Source organism: Citrus clementina, unplaced genomic scaffold, assembly GCF_000493195.1.
Source record: "Citrus clementina cultivar Clemenules unplaced genomic scaffold, Citrus_clementina_v1.0 scaffold_3, whole genome shotgun sequence".
Lineage (NCBI taxonomy): Eukaryota > Viridiplantae > Streptophyta > Magnoliopsida > Sapindales > Rutaceae > Citrus > Citrus x clementina.
Genome location: NW_006262339.1, coordinates 39315539 through 39336706, shown reverse-complemented (window position 1 = coordinate 39336706; position 21168 = coordinate 39315539). Strand labels below are relative to the sequence as shown.

The window sequence follows — 21168 nt, the reverse complement described above, 5'->3', positions numbered from 1 at the left end:
TGGGGCTGTTGACCTGCGTCAACTTGGCTGACAGCGAAATTTTAAGTTTTATTTTGGTTATAAAGTTTGTTTTATTGTTAATTGTTTTTGTATGTTCAACCATGTATTTTTTCTAGATCCGAAACTTGCAAATGTTAAATTACGAAAAAACTTTGGTTGCGGGGAATCAACTTATCTAAAAAAACTACAGATAATATTTTAATTCATGCAAAAATATTTAGATCATATCAACTAATTTACTTTATTATTTTAGATGAGAATAGTTTAAAAAAATTAAAAAGTGTCTTTGATAGAGCTCGAATTTGTTGTACGTACGTTTGATTAGAAATTTACATTTTATGTTTGGAAAAATAATAATAATACAATATAATAGCATGTATTTTTTATGACATGCTGTGAAAGAGTATTTAAATTAATTTCAGAAGGTAATTGACCTATTCGATGGAATTAGGACAAATTAATATCTTATTTGAGAAAAAGTAATCAAATTAGGGATATAAATGATATTGCTCCTTTTTTATTTTAAGTAATTTTAGTTTTATTTAAAAATAAAAATTCCACATCAGAAAACAGAAGGGCTGTCCCTAACTGAAGTATAGCGACGGACCAATCATGTATCACATTTGCGTGTGGCGTCGTTATGTCAAAGTGAATGGAATGTGAGTTGCGGTGATGTGAGGGAGCAGCCAGCGGGTGCTCATTTGTTATTAATTTTGGGTCTGCTTGCGGGTCGGCGGTACCTTTCGCTTAAATTTGTTGTACTTTCAAAGCAAGCTTTTGAAATAATTATTAGGTCACATTTTTTTTCCCTTTTTTGTAATTTAATTGATTTCGATTTCTCTTGTTAGTCAACAACGCAATGCTTAGGTGGTTATTATGATGGGTTGGCCTAATAGCAAGTTTTTAAAAAATTAATTACTGTGCAATTACTATTTAATTTTATTTTTTAAACTTTTGGATAATATAAATTTACAATATGTATATTTCGACCTCAAATAAGTCAAAAATTAATTTTCAAAAGTCTAACAAAATCTCCTAAATTAAAATCTCGTAAATGGGGGGTAGGGCCAGGACCCAGCCAGGAAAGCTTTACATCAAGCCCATAATTTACCCACTAAAATTTTTACCCGGATTTGTACCGACACAACCCGAAACCTTCCGGATCCTGCCCAAACAACAGGACAGCACCAGATTATTCTAACAACAAATCGAGTAGAAAGGGGGGAGAGAGGGAGAGAGAGAGAGAGAGCGGGTGATTGATTTCATCGCCTAGTCAATATCTTCAGGTAACTGAACAAATCCTGTTTATTCTCTATATATACGTTGCATTGATTACAATTCAATTCTCTTATGTTTTCTTTGTTGTTTTATTTGTTGTCTTATATATGTTGCATTTAATTTTAAGGTTTTATTTAAACCCTGAATGAATCAAATTCAAGTGTAATGCTTTGTTTTAACTGTTCCGTTTATAATTCGTTCTCTATTTTAACACAGGTTATTGATGTTGATGTAATGGCACCTGGGTTAGTTTCTAGTCTTCAAAATTTATGGCCATTTTCGTTTTTCAAGTATGATGATTTGAGAGCATCTAAGGAACTAGTTAACCGACTTTCAATACCTGAGCATACAAAAGAGTTTGTGTTTGCGATTCGAGAACCCAAATCGCAATCTGTGATATATATACTTTGTGCCCAGAATTTGTCCGAGAGATCAGCTATAGACACTGAGTGTCTTATCAGGGAGGTAAGGCCAGATGCTGTTGTGGCTCAAGTGGGTGTTTTGAGTGAGGTACAGTGCGAAGAGAGTGAATTAGGAGATAACGGTAATGACCCTCTTCCGACTTCTTCATTTGGGGTGCTTAAACGATGCTTTGTTGATAAGGTTAATAAGGAGACATATGAGAACGTGGCTGGAAATTTGGTTTTGAGAGAGATTTTTGGGATTGGTTTTCATGGCCATTTATTTGCTGCCAAGAGAGTGGCCAAGGAGGTTGGTTCGTCCTTTATGGTGGTTGAATCACGTATAGTTAGAAACTCAATTCCTGATAATCCATCAGGAGAAGTTGATGTCATGAACAAGGTTCAAGGTTTAGTTAGTAGTTTGGTTCCACAGAAAGTGGGTTTTGTTGTATCATCAAGGTCAAGGAGTTTTCGCATCACTAATGACATTGAGTCACAAATGGTGAAATTGTTATCTTCAAATCTTGATTTTTTAGGATCGAGGTTTAGTGGGTCAAAGGAAGTTCAGCCCAGAAGCAGTTATCATGTCCCTTCGTTTGCCCAATCCGTTTATCCGTTACTTGTTGATCTGCATGATGTATTCATAGATCTCCCATCAATAACTAGGGCTCTAGCTTTTGCACAAAAAATGTTTTATGATGTGAACAGAGGCGAAGCTGTGGATACTGAGGTTATTTCTGAAGTTTGCACTTTTCGGATTGCAGTTGAGGGTCTGAGAATTGCTCTTAACAATGCTAGCCGCCTACCAATCAACAAATTGAGGGATTCCAACTTATCTAATATTGATTTCTCGGAGCTTGCACTAGAGGACAAATCAAGTGCACTCCTTGCGCAGGCTCTTCAGAACCAAGCTAAAAAGTTCAAGACTGTGGTAGCTGTAGTGGATGCTAGTTGCCTAGCTGGGCTTAGGAAACATTGGAACACTCCTCTTCCTCATGAGGTCGAGGATTTGGTTGGACAGCTAGTGACAAGTTGTGGAGATGATGATGAAAATTCTAACCTGAATAGAAAGTGGTTGTTATCTAGTAAGCCCGTTGTGGCTGTGGGTGCTGGAGCATCAGCAGTTGTAGGAGCTTCGTCGCTCTCTAAAGTTCTTCCTGCATCAACCTTCATGAAGGTTGTATCATTCAAAGCTCCTGCTTCACTTAAGCTTATTATGACCCAAACCCAGAAGGCAGTCGCTATAGCTCTTGGCAAAACTAAGGTGGTAGCCCCAGGACTGGTAACTTCTGGATCCAATACATCACCTATCTTGAAGGCAGCTGCATCTGCTGAGAAAATCAGGACAGTGACCCACAGTGTTATAGCCTCCATGGAGAAAACAAGTTTCTCAGCGATGAGAACAGCATTCTATGAAATAATGAGGAAAAGACGGGTAAAACCGATTGGTGTCCTACCATGGGCAACATTTGGGTGTAGTGTTGCAACTTGCTCGGGGTTGCTTATGTATGGTGATGGGATAGAATGTGTTGCTGAATCTCTTCCAGCAGCTCCTTCAATCGCCAGTTTGGGACGTGGGATTCAAAGTTTACATCTGGCATCTCAGGCAGTGACGCAGACAAACGGCACTAGGATCCAAAAATCTATCGAAACTCTGATGCACAATTTGAAGAGAGTGAAGGTTCAATAGAGTAAGAACTCTATTTATAGCATTTTTTTATACTACCCAATATGATTGGAGATAAAATAGATTTCTTATGTACATATAGAATGCACAACAAGGTTACTGTATCATCATTGGTGTTTGTATTTGGCTAGAGCAATCGACAAAAATACCTAAAATGAACAATACCAAAAGACCAGAATAATGCTCTACATATACATACATGTAAAATATTGCCATTGTGTGACTCGCCGCCCAAGCTACACTTCTACAAAAGGGGCAAAAATAATTTTCACTTATTGGGTATTTAGATTGGAACTTTTTTTTTTTGGTCCCAAATTTTTAATTCAATACATATTTAGGCTATACACAATACCATAATTTTGTGTGAAGATTGTGAACATTCTCCCAGTCTTTTGTCATATCTGGAAGAAAAAAAAAAGGGAAAACAATCAAATATTACATGCACATGACAGCCTTGATTGTGACATATGATTTCTATTAATTAGTATTTCGATGCTCATTTTAGGTGTGTTCAGAATACAATCTGATCATCTCAATTTGTTTAATTCGTAGAAATCTGATCTGCAAAAATCCGATTCGTGGATTGGTGAATTGGATTGGATTAGATTTAGAATTTAAAAATTCGTAATCAGTGGATTGAATATGGATTTATTTTTGTAAATCCGTAAAAATCTGCGAATCTGTATAAAAAATAAAAAAATTAAACTTGTAAATATGGCATTAATATTTATTAGTAAATAAATAAATTAAAATATAGTAATATTAACACTATATTTTATCCTATAATAATAAAAAATAAAAAATAATTAAATAAACAAATATAGTTTCTTAAGCAGTTAATTTTCATGTAATGATCTAAACAAATGAGATTTTTGTCTTTTTGGTGTATTATATTTTGAAACTTTGAATTTATTTTCTGGCTTTATTTAAACAATTTATTTATTTAAATCTTATTTAATTTTGAATTTAATTGGTAGTAAAATTATTTTTATATTAACTTTTTTATTTAGTTAGTTCATGGATAGGACAAAATTAAAAATTTTTAGTCTGCAAACCAATCCGTAAAATGATGGATTGGATATGGATTTAGTCAAATTTACATCCGATTCGCAAGCGTATAGATTAGATTAAATTAAAATTTTATAATTCACAAAATTATGGATCGGATATAGATTAATGTTTAATCTCCGAAATCCAATCCGCGAACACTCCTAGCTCATTTTCTAAGTTCTCAAAGATGAAAAAACAAAAGTGTAAACAACATACTTCTCAAATTTTTTTTTTTTTTATTTGGATGCTGATTATTGTGAAGTAACAGTAGAACTTTTAACTCATTGGGGGTGTTTGGTACCCCTCATTACATGGGATTACATTGCATTAGCAATGCAGCCCCATGTTTGGGGTACCAAATGGCTGCATTAGCTTTAGCTTCCTCTTTTTTTTTTTTTTACTTTGTAATAATAATAAATGAATATAATTTTTAATATTATATTATATTATTTTTACATTATAATTTTAATATAAATTAATAAATTTGTTGTTTAATAATATTATATTATATTTTAATTTTTATTATAGTAAATGTACAACTAAATAATGTATTATTTAATTATATTATATTGATTAATATGTAAAATTATATTAATTAATATATATAATTGGTTAATTTTTAATAAGTTAATATAACTAATAATAAATACTTAAATAATATAATATAATATTACATTATTTAATTATATTACAATAATTAAACTAGTTATTTTTAAATAATTTAATATAACTAATAATAAATATTTAAATATGAATAAATTTGAATAATATTAATTAAAAATTAATAAAATATATAATTATTAGATTATTTAGCACAATTCATTTTTTAGCACAATTCATTAGTATTTTCTAAATATATAATTTAAATTAGTCACAAAAAATTATACAATACAATGTAATATCAAATATAATATAATTAAAAATTAATACAGTATAGTGTAGTACCAAATATTGTACAGCATTATTATAATACATTACTAATACAATACAGCATAATGCAATACACATGTATTAAAATAATGTAATACAACGTAATATAATACAGTGTGCCAAACAGACCCATTGTTCATTAGCTTTGTAATATACATAACATTGTAATTGTAATATGAGATGGTTATGCAACCTTGCATTGAAATCATATGGCTTTGAGAATTAAGAGGTAAGTTTCTTGTTTACAGTGAGATTATATTTGTTACAATAAAATAAAAATAAAATTAAGTTTTGAGAGGTACTTAGATTAAGGCCTTATTTAGTATTGAGTTGCTGTAGGGAAAAAAAAATTATAACTCTCAAATAAAAATTAATAATACGTAGTAAATATAATTTTAATAAAAATAATAAAATTTTTATAAGTTTTTCATTGTAAAAGTAGTTGGTTAAATCGAATTAGCCTTCAAATTACATAAGCATTATTTTGCTGAGTAATTTCATTCCCTTCACTTTCCACGCTTGGCAAGGCTGGACCCAGTATGGCCCATAAGAATGGAAACTATTATAACAAATACGCATTATTTGTGTGACGGCAATGGACACGGTATGGACATTCCTGATCATTTATTGACATTATTGTTGACAAAATTCAAAGTTGAAAAAGCTCCCTTTATTTGGTATTCATGCGGCATATTCAGATTTTTTGGGGCCATTTGTAAATTAGATAAAAATTTGATAGCTTGATGATATTTAACAATCTTATTTTTCAATTTCACAAAAAGCGAAAAATGGAGAAAACGCAGAGCACTTTGGCTTCTTCTTCTTCGGCTTCTTTTGGGACCGCCATGCCTTCCACTTCAAAACCATCTGCAACACCAATCACTCTCTCTCGTGAAAACCCTAAACCCAACCCTAACCCTAACTCTAATTCAATCATACAGTCCCAGGAGGACTTACCACTCTCACGCGCCACTCACCTCACGCGCCCGGAGCTTCTCCGCCGCCGTTCCCACTGCCTGAAGCAGCTGTCCAAATGCTACAAAGACCACTACTGGGCTTTAATGGAAGAGCTCAAATCCCAGTACAGACGCTACTACTGGGAGTTCGGCATCAGCCCATTTCAACATCAGCAACCACAAAAACAATTTCAAAAAAATAATGATAATAATTTAATTTTTGAAGGCAGTGGAGAGAATGTTAGTAATAAGAATAAGAATATTAACAACCCTAGGTGCTTGTTTGTTGGGTGTAAGCTGAAGGCCATGGCTTTGACCAGTTTTTGTCATCTTCATATCCTTTCTGATTCCAAGCAGAAGCTTTACAAGCCTTGCGATTATGTGATCAAAAGGTATTCTTTTTATCTTTTTTTTTTCCTTTTTTCCTCTTTAAGTTTAATTATCAATATAATATTTATTTGCTTTGTTTTGCTGGGTTTGAATGGATTTGTATGAAATTTATATGTTGCAACAAATGCATACAAAATCAAGCTTTCTTTGATATTATTATGTGCTTTTTGGATGTTTGAACTTTCATGGTTTCAATTTGCAAGCTTTGTACTTGTAGCTCAATTGATTATTTTTCTTCTTGTTTGTACATATATAGCGCTGTGCAAGGTCCCATAACATGTGGAAAGCCGATAATTAAATCCACTTCGCCTGCTCTCTGCTCGGTCCACTTCCAAAAGGCTCAGAAACATGTTAATACGGCTTTGAAGAAAGCAGGGCTGAATGTTTCCTCTTCAAGTAAGCTTGCTCCCAAGTTCCATGTGATAGTGGCAGAGTACATTCATCAGATTCAAGCCAAAAGAAGAAATGCACTAAACAAAGCTAGAAGTAAAGTTGTGGTTCAGGAAGAAAATGCTAGATGAGCCTCTCATTTGGTGATTATACGACTCATGCTGTAAGACTGCTGGTGTAAATTGATCCAAACATTAATGGTGAGTTGGATGAGTTCGTGTATATAGGTTTTTGGTTTGTCTTTCTGTTTTTAACGTTTTTCCATAACGTTGACATTGGTGATTTCCTTTTGGTCTTAAGATATTTAACGTTGGCCAAAGAAAAAATGTAGATGTTGAAATACTGTATGCAGATTTAGTCATAAAATCTAAAAGAGCTTTAATGAAAATGCTCGATACGCTCTCAATTCCCATCAAAGCACCATGCCTGCTCTTTGTTTATTGTACTGTAGTGTTGGTCCACAACTGGGAAAAGAAAGCGTTTGATTATCTGCCTTAATTGATTATCCTTAATAATTGTGATTAAATGAATGAAAATACTTATTATTGGAAAAACGGGAGTATTAAAAATAATAATAAAATAAAATAAAATAAAGACACTAGTTTAAACAGTTACTGGATGTGCTAGTCATGAATGAACTTAGGTTGAAATCTGAAGTATTTCGCATCACATTCTGATTTTTCTTAATTAGAATATGATATTATAAACTAGACATCACAAAGAAAGACTTCTGGGGGTGCTTCTCTATGAAGGGCAAGGCACACTTGCATCAGTTAAACTTTTTCTCAAAGTAATGATTTCACACGGTACGCACCTCACTTTAGTACCATAGGCTAGTATTTGGAATATCTTTGACCGCACCGTCTTTATTGTTACTTGAATACTGAAATTCAGAAACAATTTTAGATGTTATCACTTTGCATTTTGGAATTGGTCAGGGTTGTATTGCTGGGAGTGTATTGAGAATTGAGAACTGCAGCTGTGGATTTTCTAAGGCCTAGAAACTCCTATGACTGATTGCACTTTCAATATTAGCATTTTTAATGGTTTAATTCGTTATATGATGATCAAGTTCTGACATTGCACGTTGTTCTTCTAATTATTATTATTCTATTTTTTTTTTTCACTACAAATATGCCAAACAGTGGAGTGCAAATCTTGACCATTAATTGCAAGTAGCTCATCGAAATTTAAGATAACCACACATTGATTACAACAAAAAATAAGAGGTAGAGAATTTCGATAAAGCTTTTAGGATTATAAGCTTGCGAATTCAGTATGAAAAGCTAGTCTGACAATTTGATTCTAGCTAGATCTCTTGAGGTCCAACAGCTAAAGCAGATGAGAGTTTGGACTTTTTTGGTGAATAGCTACATCTTTTATGCTAAATTCTCAATTGGCTGGTTATAAATAGCCATCAGGAGGTGTAACAAGTACTTACCCTCGATTTAGACCAAGGTATTATGGGTGATTTCCAAATATCTGGTCCACTTCGCAGATATAAAGCTATTCTTTTTTGTCTTACATAATTCTCATCTTTTTCAAAAGAACCAGAAGTTGAGGGTGATCATCAATTATCTCAAAATTGAACTTGTTTCTCTCTTTCTGTTTTTATCTGTTACACTCAAGCAAGTTCCCTTGTGGTTGGGAGTTCCTTAGTGTCACTTGTCTTTAGTTGTATCGCCTCCTTTTGTTTTGTTTGGGTTCATTGTAATGTTCTTGTCATTGTTAGTTTTGCTTTACCTGGTGATCTTGTATCCCTATTATTGATCCAATGAATTGCCGTTTGTATATAATCACGAATAATCATGATTTTAGATTAATTGGTCAAGTTTATAGTAGCTTTTCTTTTCTCTTCATTGGTTTTCATATTTGCTTCAAAAGTTATGTGTATATCTTCAAATTTTTAGACTCAGCAATTATGGATTCAGGTCATTTTTTTTTTTCTCTGCCATGAGTTGTATGATGGAATATTGATTGTGGGCACTTAGTAAATCCCTACAGCAGAATCCAGTGGGCGCTCTGATCACATTCTAACCCCTTTATAACTATTGATAGACCAGTTACCTCTGTTTCTTTTTTCTACATTGACAGCCATCTCATGAGAAAAAGGTATTGGATTAAAATGATCAAGATCACCAGATGTAAAAGAAATCAGCAGGTGGTAAAGTCTGATTTTTTATCACAAAATAAACAGACTCTACATTAAGAATAAGGAGTCATGTTTGAACAACAGCATTAACATTTCGTTAAAGAGAGATCAAATCAGTGTTGGCATCTAATTAAGAGCAAAGCTGCAGACTGTTTCAATCTGATCATGATACGTGTTTCATGTTAAATTCTTTTGTTGCGTTTATTTTTCGTGTTCTTGAAGAAATTATTCATTGGATCGAGACCCTGCGGTTCTTGTTCATCATCTGCCAGAGAAGTGGCACAAAAGTTGAAAACCTTTTGCCTCACTTAGCCTGATTAGTGTAAAGAATATGCAAATTTTGTTGCTACTCTGGAACGTAAAGATATTGGAATGGCTTTCATCATTTATCTGCTTCACTTAATAAGGACCCTTGCGTGTTACTGCTCTCATTTCTTTTGATTCCAACACATTTTTGTGTTTTCTTGTCCTACCTTTGGACAAGGATCCTTTCCTTAGTTTTTTTTTTTTTTCCTCTCTTTCTTTCTTTTTATTGCTCTTTTATTTAAAGAGTGCTTAAGACTAAATTTTGTATTTATTTTTTTCACTTTATTTTCTATCAAACCAATTATTTTTACGAGTATCATGAAAGTAAGAAAATGCAAGTAACTAAAAAAACAAGGAGAAAAACTCAATCTCCTAACTTTATGCGTGTGCTCGATTGGACTTGGACGGTTATTGTGGAACAATTCTTTTTTTCTTTTTAATTTTTAAAGTATAATAGAGTTTGTAGAGGAGAAAATCAAATTGATTTCTTTTTTAAACTCTAATTGTCTCTTTAAGATTGACTTGAGCGATGGAGTAGAATTAGAGATAACGCTACCAGTGGGCGGTGGACGTATCAGTATGGACTGGCTGGGGGACGGGCCCAGGTAACGTTTTCCCAACTAGCTTTTGAAAATTTTTTGATGGTTTTTAAAAATAAATGTATTTTATTTATCATTTAAGAAAAGGGTAATTTTTAGGTATCTGTCTTGAGATTTAGCATATTAACACCTAGATGCAATATATTTATATAAATATATATATTTTTCCTGCTGTTAATATAAAAATACATATAACGTCAGTATAAAAGAGTAAATGTGTAAAAACATATTCAAAAATGAAAATGTATGTTTTTACTACATCAATAAAATTTGACCACCACTTGTCCGCTGTTGACCCAACCTTGACCAGCCGATCATGGCTCCATCGGTGGGTGGTGGTGGTGCTTTGCTAGTGCTGGAGTTCCCTCCTCACACCGGCGACCAGCCCCATTCACGGCAGCCTTTGAATCAACTGTGTCCATCAACACACATTAACCCAAGTACATGGCTTTTGTCTCACAACAATGCCAAACCACCGTCGCCGCCCCTTTGGCCATCGCTGACGCCACCCAACAACAGCTACCATTACCCTTGAGCCATCTTGATACCACGCCGCAACCTCTGACATCCCAAAACCAAACTGCACACAAATCACAAAACCCTTGCTCGCGACTTGTCACACCGCATGCCATTGCCACAATTTCTGCTGACGGTGATGGTTCCATATCGTTGTCGTCCATCCCATCAAACAACCCCAATGCTGCTCCAACCTTAATAACATCTTAGTAGCCACGAACACACAATTTCTTCAACCTGCACTTGCGGCCACTTTCAACGTCATTAGATCCCACCGCCGCCATCTTGTTAGCCACCATTGATGGTGCCTCACTGCCAACGAAATCCTCATTAAACCTTACACACAGCACAAACAACCATTTTGTGAAAGGCAAGAAGATTAAAGACCAGGGATCATCAATAAATCAGTCGAAGAAGAAGATTGTAAAAGCATTGAAGATAGTTAAGAAAAAAATTAAAAATAAAAGCAGCTGTTGTGCCTTCTAAGTTCTAATGGCCCCTCATCTGAGTCTAAACTTCCTGGTGTCACTCCAACCACTGTGATGACATCCTCTATTGTTGCGCGTGGTAATGAAGGTGCATCTAGAAGAAACCCAGAGACGGAAATTGCAGAACAAACTCCTGGGTTTATATTCATGTGCTATGGGAAAACAAAACCTGAGTGCTATAGATATCGTGTTTTCAGGTTACCGACAAGAAAATTAAAATTTGTAGAGAAAATCAAACCAGGTAGCACACTTTTTCTATTTGATTTTGACTTCACACCACCAACAACCATTTTGTTGAAATGGATTTTCAACGGAATCCTCACTGACAATGGAATTCTCAAAACTATATTTAATAATTTATTATTTTAGCGAGAAGGATTTTTAGTAATTTTGAATGCCTACTAATGGTCAACTTAATTAGTAACTAATGGCAGACAGGTATATGTAATTACATTAATACATTCCATTTAGGTGTTAATACACCAAACCTCTCCCAAATCACCCTTTAGAAAATGCGCTAGTTGAAATATAAACTACGAAAGTGCCCTTGTTAACTTTTAGGAGTGTTCAGAATTCAATCCGATCTGCTCAATCCATTTGATCCGCAGAAATCCAATCCGTAAAAATCCGATCTGTGGATTGGTGGATTTGATTGGATTGAAAATTTAAAAATACGCAATTAGTGGATTGGATATGGATTTACTTATGTGAATCCACCAAAATCCATGAATGTACAAAAAAAAAATTTATTTTATAAAAAAATTAAACTTGTAAATATGGCATTATACTTACTAATAAATAAATAAATTAATTAAAATATAGTTACATTAATACAATATTATATCTTATCCAATAATAATATAAAATAAAAAAAATATAGCTTTCTAATTCATGTACTGATCTAACCAAATGAGATTTTTTTCTTTTTGTTGTGTTATATTTTGAAACTTTGAATGTATTTTTTAGCTTTATTTAAATAATTAATTTATTTAAATCTTATTTAATTTTGAATTTGATCAGTAGTAAATTTTTTTATTTAGTTAGTTCGTGGATTGGACATGATTAATAATTTTTAGCCTGCAAACCAATCCATAAAATGGTGGATTGGATATGGATTGAGTCAAATCTACTTCCGATCCGTAGACATATGGATTTGATTTGAATTGAATTTCACCAATCTGTGGATTGGACTGGATTAAAAATTTATAATTCATAAAATCGTGGATCAAATATGAATTGATGTGCAATCCGCAAAATCCGATCCGCGAGCACCCCTATTAACTTTAAAAGATTTCATGTCACCCTAAGTTTAAATGTTTAATTAGAAATAGTTTGATTAATTATTAAAATACTATGAAACTTAAATAAAAACAAAAAAATACATATTAAAATAAAAATAAAGACCCAATTAAAAACAAAAGAGATTCACTTTTTTTTTGTTTTTCTCTTTCTTATCTCTTTCTAATACTTTGAAAAAGCACTTAGGGCATGTTTGGGGTTGCTTTTAGGAGATTAAAAAGTAATTTTAAAAAGTTAAAATATAATTTTAGTATCTAGGAAATTCTTTTAGAAATCACTTTTAGTAAAATCACCTATCTTACAACAAAATTTCTAAAGTAGGGAAGAAATAGCTTTTCAAAATTTAATTTTGAAAATCACTTTCATAATTAATACAATTCTATATATATCCTCATATATATTTAAAAAATCTAATATTATTGTTATTTATCAGGAAATAAAATTATTAACTTTAAAGAGGCTATTATTATTACCAATTATATGGAGAAAACAAAATATAAAATAAAATTAATAATATAAAATATTTATTTTAATTATCAATTATGATACATATATACACAATTATAAATATTTTATATACATGTTTGTAAATGTGTAAATAAATTTTATTCAATATTATGTCCAATTTAGTCATTTATATTTTTACAACATTTATATTCTTATAACATTTTAACATTTACAACACTTTTAAAAATAAATTTTACTAAATGTTTAACTAATTCATTTCACAATTTATTATTTATACAGTACATCTAACATAAATTATTTTAAAATATATACCATTACCAAACTGGCACTTAATTTAGGAAAATGATAAACGAACGAAATGAAGACAAAGGGACGACAGAAACGTAATTTTGAATTGCCGTTTCACGCGTTGATTTTTACTTCTTTTAATATTGCGTGGACCCACAAAAAAAAAAAAAAAAACGATGGACATTCTGCCACCTCCCCAACAACTCATTTTCCTTTCCTTTCCTTAGTTTACTCCTCCTCCATTTGCTTCGTTACCAGACTCTCCTCCATTGAGTTTGCTTCGTTCGTTACCAGGCTCCCCTCCATTGAGTTTGCTTCGTTCGTTACCAGACTCCTCCTCAATTTATCTGCGTACCATTTATCTTAACCTTACAAGTGACATTACTCTTCCGAGATCTCTCCGTTGTTGATCGGACGAGCTCCCTGCCTTCTTCTGATTTTCAGAACATTGTATTATGCCGATCAGTTGTACTCAACTAACCACCATCATTGTGCTGATCACGATTAGTAGTTGTTTTGGGGAGAAAAAGAAAGAAAGAGAGAAAAATTTACGGGCACCATTTGATAGATTATCATGTATTTGACTAAGTGGGACAAAATAAACTACAACAAGCAGTCACGGGCACATATATTGGGACCCACATCAAGAACCGGCAACCAGAACTCCATCGCCACCGCACATTTACAGTACAAAACTTTGTCACAAAATAAGGTTACGTACATACAGATTGCAGATTGAAGTTTCTCAGGAGATTTAACAGAACACACACTCCCAACACCACCGTCATTACACAGTGTACACAATCACAAAGCAAGGAAGCACAGCCCTGGGATTAAAGACCAAAAGCTCCTCATCGTCGTCCACTCTTGAGTTGACCCCACCGGCACCCCTCCCGATGACCGAGTCAAACCCGCCATTCTCCTTCGCCATATCCACGTCGTCATCGGCATCGCACCCGACCCGGCCCGCCACGACCCGGCAAACCAACATTGCCCGTTTCAGGTTCATGAACTTGAACTCCTCCTCAATCTCCTTAGGGATCGCCACGTGGGCTCTCCAGCTGCTCGACAACGTGGAAATTCCGTCCAGCTTGGGTGAGAATCCCGACTTTATGATCCCACAGACGCTGCAATACGTCTGATTGCAAATGCTGGAATTGCCGCTTTGCCCCAGGTCACATAGAGCTAGTCTGGGACAAGCTGGGTTTCAGGGTCTTTGAATTAGAGAAGATACGTTTGAGATAGGACCAAGAGGATGAGAGAGCATTGTGGGGTTTAGTTTTAAGGCGAGACGGGGAGTACGGAGATGGAGAGAGAGGAGAGGCCTTGCGTTTCTTTCTTGTTGGTGAGGGATTGTTGTTGGATGGGAAAATGAAGCAACCCAAGTGAAGTAGGAGGAGAAAGAGAGAGAGGAACTTGTAGAAGAACGACCCAATGCTTACTGTTGTTTTCGCCATTGATGTATGAGCTTGAAGCAGCTAGCTACCTTTGGTGTACGTTTCAGGGCATCAACGAGTCATTGTTTAGTGAGACAGAGAGAGAGGTGGAGTGAATGATGGAAGAAGAAAGGAAAAGCAAAGAAGCATGTAAAGGTCGCTGACGTGTTTTGGTGGGGGCACACACGCACATATTTTTTCTGTCGTTCTTTTGTCTTCGCGAAGTTCAAATAGCAGAACTCCTTAATTTATGTGGTACTGCATGGTGGTAGTGCAATAGTGGATCAGAGTAGTGCGCGTGCATCAATGCGTGGATTTCAATTTAGGGGTGGGCATCGGATCGGATTTGGATCAATCCGATCCGATCCGAATTGATCTGAACTCGTTCGGATAAGATTCAGATTGACCTCCAAATTTGATCGGTGAAAACTTTGCAATCCGATCGGATTTGATTCGGATTGGTTCGGATCTGGATCAACCTGATCAATCCAATCGGATTGCATTTGCAATTAATAAACATATATAACTCAATTTAAAATAAAAAATAAAAATTGAAAGGCAGCCCTAAATCCTTAAAATCCCAAATTAGAGTAGAAAGAATTGAAGAAGCACTTGCAGCTGCAGCCGCACGAACTCAGCCAAAGAGTCAAAGAAGCACTTGCAGGCTGCAGCCACACGAACCCAGCCAAAGAATAGGAGAAGCACTTGCAGCCGCACAAACCCAGCCAATCTCTTTGAGAAAAAGCCAGCTAGCTGTCAAGTCTCAAGCTGTGGATGAGCTGCACGAGTTTCAATTTCACTGTGGCTGGGTTCGAGTTCAAGATGAGGTTTTAATTTCACAATGACTTTATCTTTTATTCTAGTTTGCTGTTGAGAGCAAGTTGCTTGGGAGAACTTTGATGATGACACTTGCATATTGAATGTGAAGCGGTGGGGTTTTGATTTTGTCGTGGATGAAGGAAAGAGCAGAGAAGAAGGTGAAAGAAAGAGTGGCATTGGCTTCGTTTGGTTAGATTCAAGATGAGGTTTTGGTTCGGGCTCAAGATGATGCTTCAATTTCACTGTGGCACCAGCTGAAGCCACAAGCAAAAGTTGAAGTCCAAACCCAACCACTGCATTTTTTTATTTATTGCATGGGTTTCCAATGGAGTCGGATCCATCAAAGCTTGTGAGATGTTGAGTTTTTTACTTTCATTTTTTGCATTTCTTTTCCCCATTTGCTGGCTTGCTGCATTTTTTCTTATTTCTATGATTTTAATTTTGTATTTCAACTTGAAAGTGACTTGAATTCATTTGATTTATTTGAGCACATTCGAATCCAATCTCAATATGGTATTACCGAACTGAATCCAAATTAATCCGAATTATTCATCCAATCCGAACAATTCGGATCGGATTTGGATCGGTTTTGAGTTCGGATTGCATTCGGATAAATTTTTTACCAATCCGAACAATTTTAAATCCGATCGGATTGACTCGAATCCGATCCGAATCCAAATTTGCTTACCCCTAGATTTCATCACAGATCCCATAAATCAAAAGCACTTTCCTTCAATTATATAGTTTTTCAATATTGATCCCTAAATTGTAAGTCTGCTAATTCTAATTTATAATTTTTCAAATATTTTAATTTCTTATCTCAAAATTCTAAATTCATCATGTATTCATATTTGCTCTTCATGTTGCATTATGAATATTTTTGCTATTGTTAAAAAAGTTTTAAGAACAAATTAAGTGAGAACTTAGTTGTGTACATTAAAAAAGATGTTTTGAATTGTATTAATAATGAAACTATCTTGCAACTTTAACACGTAAAATAGTATCAACGAGTTTTTGACAAGAACAAGTAAATTTATTATCAATGAATATTAAAATTTTTAAAATCATATTATATTTTAAATAAGGTGTTGATCGCGTGCGCGCAGTCGTACGCCTTACGAAGCACGTTTGCCAGCATCGCATACTTCCATTTGCGGGCACGTCATAGCTCATCCAGTGAGTATTTGCCGCGCGCAGTAGCGCACCCGATGACGTTGCTGAACCGGCTTCCATTAAATTTGATATTAAAAAAGTTAAGAGAACTCTCCTATTCAGTTACATGACAGGTCACCAATAACCGTGCCACAAGTTTTTCTCCGGTTGATATCATAATTTAATGTTTCTGGACTTGACTTCTACCTTTTGTTGGAAAATACAACTCAAGGATTTTAATTATGTTTAGAAAAGTACTAATTTGTAGCTGCCGCTCTTAATTATTAAGTGTGGATATCTCTTCATCTTTATTTTTATTTTTTTAGATAAAAGGTTTGAGTATTTAAATATGAAATTTTGATTAAATGAATACCGCCGCTCTACCTACGAAAGGCAGAGCGATGCCACTCATCTTATCAAATTCTCTTTAATTATGTATCCTTGAAGTTGATTTTTTTTTTTTAAAAAAAATTAAAACATAAGTAAGATTTGAAAATTTCTTTACCGAAATAGATTTATCTTTCAATTATGTGTTATTATTTGAATTTGTAGTATCAAGTACAAAATGAGATATTAAAAGGATAAATCTTGATAGTAATCCAATGTGTTATTTTCCTGTCATTTGTATCAGCCAGCGGACTATATCAACGTCATGTCAATAATCCAACTATATAATTAATAATTATTCCAAGTTTATGTCGGGGTTTTTAATTAAATACCCTTTAATAGTTTCAAAATTATTTAAATACCCCCTCCCTTTTTAGTTTTCATGGATACCCTAACAAATGTGAGCAAAGTGGGAAATACCCTTAATGAATGCATCAAATTCACTCAATGAATTGTCTTCATATTTCTTTCCTCATTTCTTTTACCAAAATCTATTTTTTCTGCCGATTCTTTCAAAATCTCTTAGAATCTCTCAAAATCTCTCATAACTTCTTACACAAATATAATTATGTATTCATTTCTTTAACACCCACTCTTTATTTAAAGGTGCATTGCTTATTAAACAACCTAATAAGGTATGTTAATGTTGTTGGGTTTTAAATTTTTTAATTTTTAGGAAAATTTAGAAATTTTCCTCACATTACAATGTTTTATTTTCACCATTTTTTCTTATACGTAGAAATATATGCAATGTAGGTTGTTTAATTATTTTTTTTCAGCAATATAACTTATTTATGGCGAAAATGTTTCGAGTCGTGCATTCTTTTGATACTGTGTACGTCATATAGTTAGTCATGTAGGTCGTGTAAGTAATATAGTCGTGTAAGTCGTGTAGGTCATGTAAGAAATATAGTCGTGTAAGTCGTGTAGGTCATGTAAGAAATATAGTCGTGTAGGTCATGTAAGAAATATAGTCGTGTAAGTCGTGTAAGTAATATAGTCGTGTAGGTCATGTAGGCCGTGTAGTTACTTGTATATGAAATTTAATATTATTGTTTTTATTGTATCATCAGATATGGTTTTGGTACGTGTGCCTATTCTCTTCAATGGTGGATAGATTGAGCAAAATGACGAGTATAAGTTCAAAGGTTCAAAGGCTAAAGGGATAATGATACCACGATCGACAACATATGCCGAATTGGTGGAGAAGATAGCTGAAGTTATTGATATAGATACTTCGGAATTCGAAATCACAATGAAGTTCAAACTTAAGACATCTGATCCTATGCCACCAGTTACAATTCAAACCAATGATGATGTAGAATTTTTTTAGATTCCAATTTAATTTCACTTCTTTTTTTTTAATAATTTTCGTTGACATTTTTGGCATAGCAGCAAATATAAATTCTTAGCACAAATTAAGTCTTTAAAGAACTAAATTAATTTAATGATTAATGGAAAAATTCGTGTAATTTTAAAGTCACAATTAAACATATTACAGCCATTTAAAAAGTTTTTTTTTTTTTTTTTTTATCTTCAAAGTGCTTTCTTCCTCTGGCCAAGCATACAAGCATACATGAGGAATGCCTGCATATAATTAATCCATGAAATCAATTAAGAAAAAAAAATATCAACTATAGGAAATTAATATAATGTTATACACATAAGAACACCATTCGCAGTGATAAAATATTTCCACTCATAACTAGACATATCATGACTTACCATGGCTTATAATTAGAAATTAAGAATCTCTTTAACTAATGACATTTCACAAGGTAAAGGTATATGCACCATTCCAATTTATTGTGAGCCTAATTAAACTAAATGTAATGTGTAGATTCTATTGACAAGAAACAAAATGTGGAATTAAAGGTCATGTAATTGTGTAATACAAGAAGATCGTGTAATTATATAATACATGAAGGTGTGTAAACGTGCAATACATGAAGGTCGTGTAATCGTGCAATACATGAAGGTCGTGTAATTGTGTAATACATGAAGGTCGTGTAATACACAACCTTGAATCTTACATAACCTTACACGACCAAATCTTGTGTTACAAAACAAAATTATAATCAGCACAATCCATTAATTTTTCACAATTTGCATGCAGCAAAACAACTAGAAATTTATTTTCGAACATATTATGAGAGACCCACAACTAATTAATATATTTTTTCAATATAAAACTCTAGCTTTTTGTTTTTTTCCCTTGAATATTAACAAGAAAACTAATTACATGGAATTACTTGTCTCAACTAGTTACATTCTGACAATTTTGCAGTAAATGATCAACTCTCTCCGGCGATTATGTAGTGACGAACTATGCTTCACTTTCTCAGTTGTGGCAGCTTCCCCTTCTCAGGCTTAGTTTGCTCGTGTTGAAGTTCGATTTACCATGTATGGAGAATGAATGTTTGTTTCGGTAGAGGTGATACCGGTGAGGGAATTGCAGTGTTTGTTTGTTTGAGTTTGATAATGGAGGGAATTACAGCAGATGAGTGTTTGTTTGCTTCAGTAGAGAAGGGAGAGGTGCTGTCCGTTGAGTTGAAATGTTTTAAAATGAGGATAGCTTAGTAATTTCCTATCAGTTTTTAAAGGGTATCGATGAAAATTTTGGCAAAAACAGATTTTAGGGTATTGAGATAATTTTTGAAGTATGGAGGTGTACCGGGTGCAATTGGCACGTTTATGTCATGGGTCCAACTATAATACTACAGTGGTATCATACCACAGCTGAATCCAGCCGTTGAATCTAGCTATGGGAATCATTGTAGGCTGGATTCAGCTGTGGTATGGTACCTGGTACCATAATTTTACCCTTATGTCGTCTATGAAAATTGGACTCCATACTCATCTCCTCCAACCACCCCCACAAAAAAAAAAAAAGTAAGTTACAAGTATCTAATTGATATTATTCTATTTACTTCAAAACTATTTTGATTATTACATCTTGTATCCAAGAAAAGAATCTCTGTTTCGTTTTCTAAAATCTGGAAAATTTCCTTGGTCCATGGCTTCATCTTCTTCTTTATCTTCTAGCTTTACTGCTAAAAGCAAGTATGATGTCTTCCTCAGTTTCCGAGGCAAGGATACTGGTATTGGCATTAGGGACCATCTAGCCGCAGCTTTGCGTCGTAAACAAATAGAATTGTTCATTGATGATGAACAAGAACCTCAGAAAGGAGATGAGATTTCGCCTGCCGTTTCGAAGGCAATCGAAACATCAGCTGTTTCCATAATTATCTTCTCAAAAAACTATGCTTATTCAACATGGTGCCTCGATGAACTTGTCAGGATTCTTGATTGCAAGAAACGGAATGGCCAAACCGTGGTGCCGGTTTTCTACAAAGTGGATCCGTCTGCTGTGCGAAAACAGAGGGGGAGTTTCGGAGAAGCTTTTGTTCACCATGAAAGCAACTTTTCGGATAAGGTCCGGGTTCAGAAATGGAGGGATTCATTGACCCTAGCTTCAAATATATCTGGATTCCATGATTCCAGGTCATTCAGGTAACTCTTTAGCTCTTCATTTTGTTTTCATCAATGGAAGAAAGAACATTAATGCTTTATATGCCTAGCTTGTTCTGTTTCGACTCATCATCGTTGTATTTATATCTTGAGCAACACTTGCTAGGAATGATGCGGAACTTGTGGAAAAGATTGCTGAAGATATTTCTAAGAAATTGGAAGACATGGCAGACCCACCTAATTTTCCTTCGTCCATGGCTTCAACTTCTTGTTTATCTTCTAGCTTTACTGCTAAATGCAAGTATGATGTTTTCCTCAGTTCTGGAGGGGAGGATACTCGTACTGGCATTAGGAGCCATCTAGCTGCAGCTTTACGTCGTAAACAAATAGAATTGTTCATTGATGATGAAAAGGAAGTTGAAAAAGGAAATGAGATTTCGCCTGCTGTTTCGGATGCAATCGAAACATCATTAATTTTGATAATTATCTTCTCAGAAGACTATGCTTCTTCCAAATGGTGCCTCGATGAGCTTGTCAAGATTCTTGATTGCTTGGAAAAGAATAATGGCCAAATTGTGGTACCAGTTTTCTACCGAGTAGATCCATTTGATGTGCTCGAACAGAAGGGCAGTTTTGCAGAAGCTTTTGTTCGCCATGAAAGGAACTTCCCAGATAAGGTTCAGAAATGGAGGGATGCACTGATCA

General features: G+C 34.1%; 3 protein-coding genes across 3 annotated transcripts in view; all 3 read left to right on the top strand.

Annotated features, from left to right (window-relative positions):
• Window positions 1–1196: 1196 nt before the first annotated feature.
• LOC18048301 lies at window positions 1197–3688 on the top strand. Its single transcript, XM_006443042.2, has 2 exons — window positions 1197–1286; window positions 1495–3688. The coding sequence occupies exon 2, from the start codon at window positions 1513–1515 to the stop codon at window positions 3367–3369; it is 1857 nt and encodes a 618-aa protein (XP_006443105.1). The 5' UTR covers window positions 1197–1286; window positions 1495–1512; the 3' UTR covers window positions 3370–3688.
• A 2437-nt stretch (window positions 3689–6125) lies between these two features.
• LOC18048300 (INO80 complex subunit D) lies at window positions 6126–7325 on the top strand. The gene is made up of 2 exons (XM_006443041.2): window positions 6126–6694; window positions 6949–7325. The coding sequence occupies exons 1-2, from the start codon at window positions 6135–6137 to the stop codon at window positions 7211–7213; spliced, it is 825 nt and encodes a 274-aa protein (XP_006443104.1). The 5' UTR covers window positions 6126–6134; the 3' UTR covers window positions 7214–7325.
• A 12683-nt stretch (window positions 7326–20008) lies between these two features.
• Window positions 20009–21168, top strand: part of LOC18048295 (TMV resistance protein N) — a 2913-nt gene continuing 1753 nt past the window's right edge. Inside the window, exons 1-2 of the mRNA XM_006443036.2 lie at window positions 20009–20505; window positions 20630–21140. Of these exons, the coding sequence (XP_006443099.2) occupies window positions 20009–20505; window positions 20630–21140 (1008 nt within the window). The remainder of the gene's footprint in view (window positions 20506–20629; window positions 21141–21168) is intronic.

What these genes read in the sequence shown, in the direction of transcription:
- LOC18048301 (XM_006443042.2), top strand. Translation starts at nt 1,513, where the DNA reads ATGGCACCTGGGTTAGTTTCTAGTCTTCAAAATTTATGGCCATTTTCG.
- LOC18048300 (XM_006443041.2), top strand. Translation starts at nt 6,135, where the DNA reads ATGGAGAAAACGCAGAGCACTTTGGCTTCTTCTTCTTCGGCTTCTTTT. An exon ending in TGCGATTATGTGATCAAAAG is followed by an intron (nt 6,695 to 6,948) that starts GTATTCTTTTTA and finishes GTACATATATAG; the next exon opens with CGCTGTGCAAGGTCCCATAA.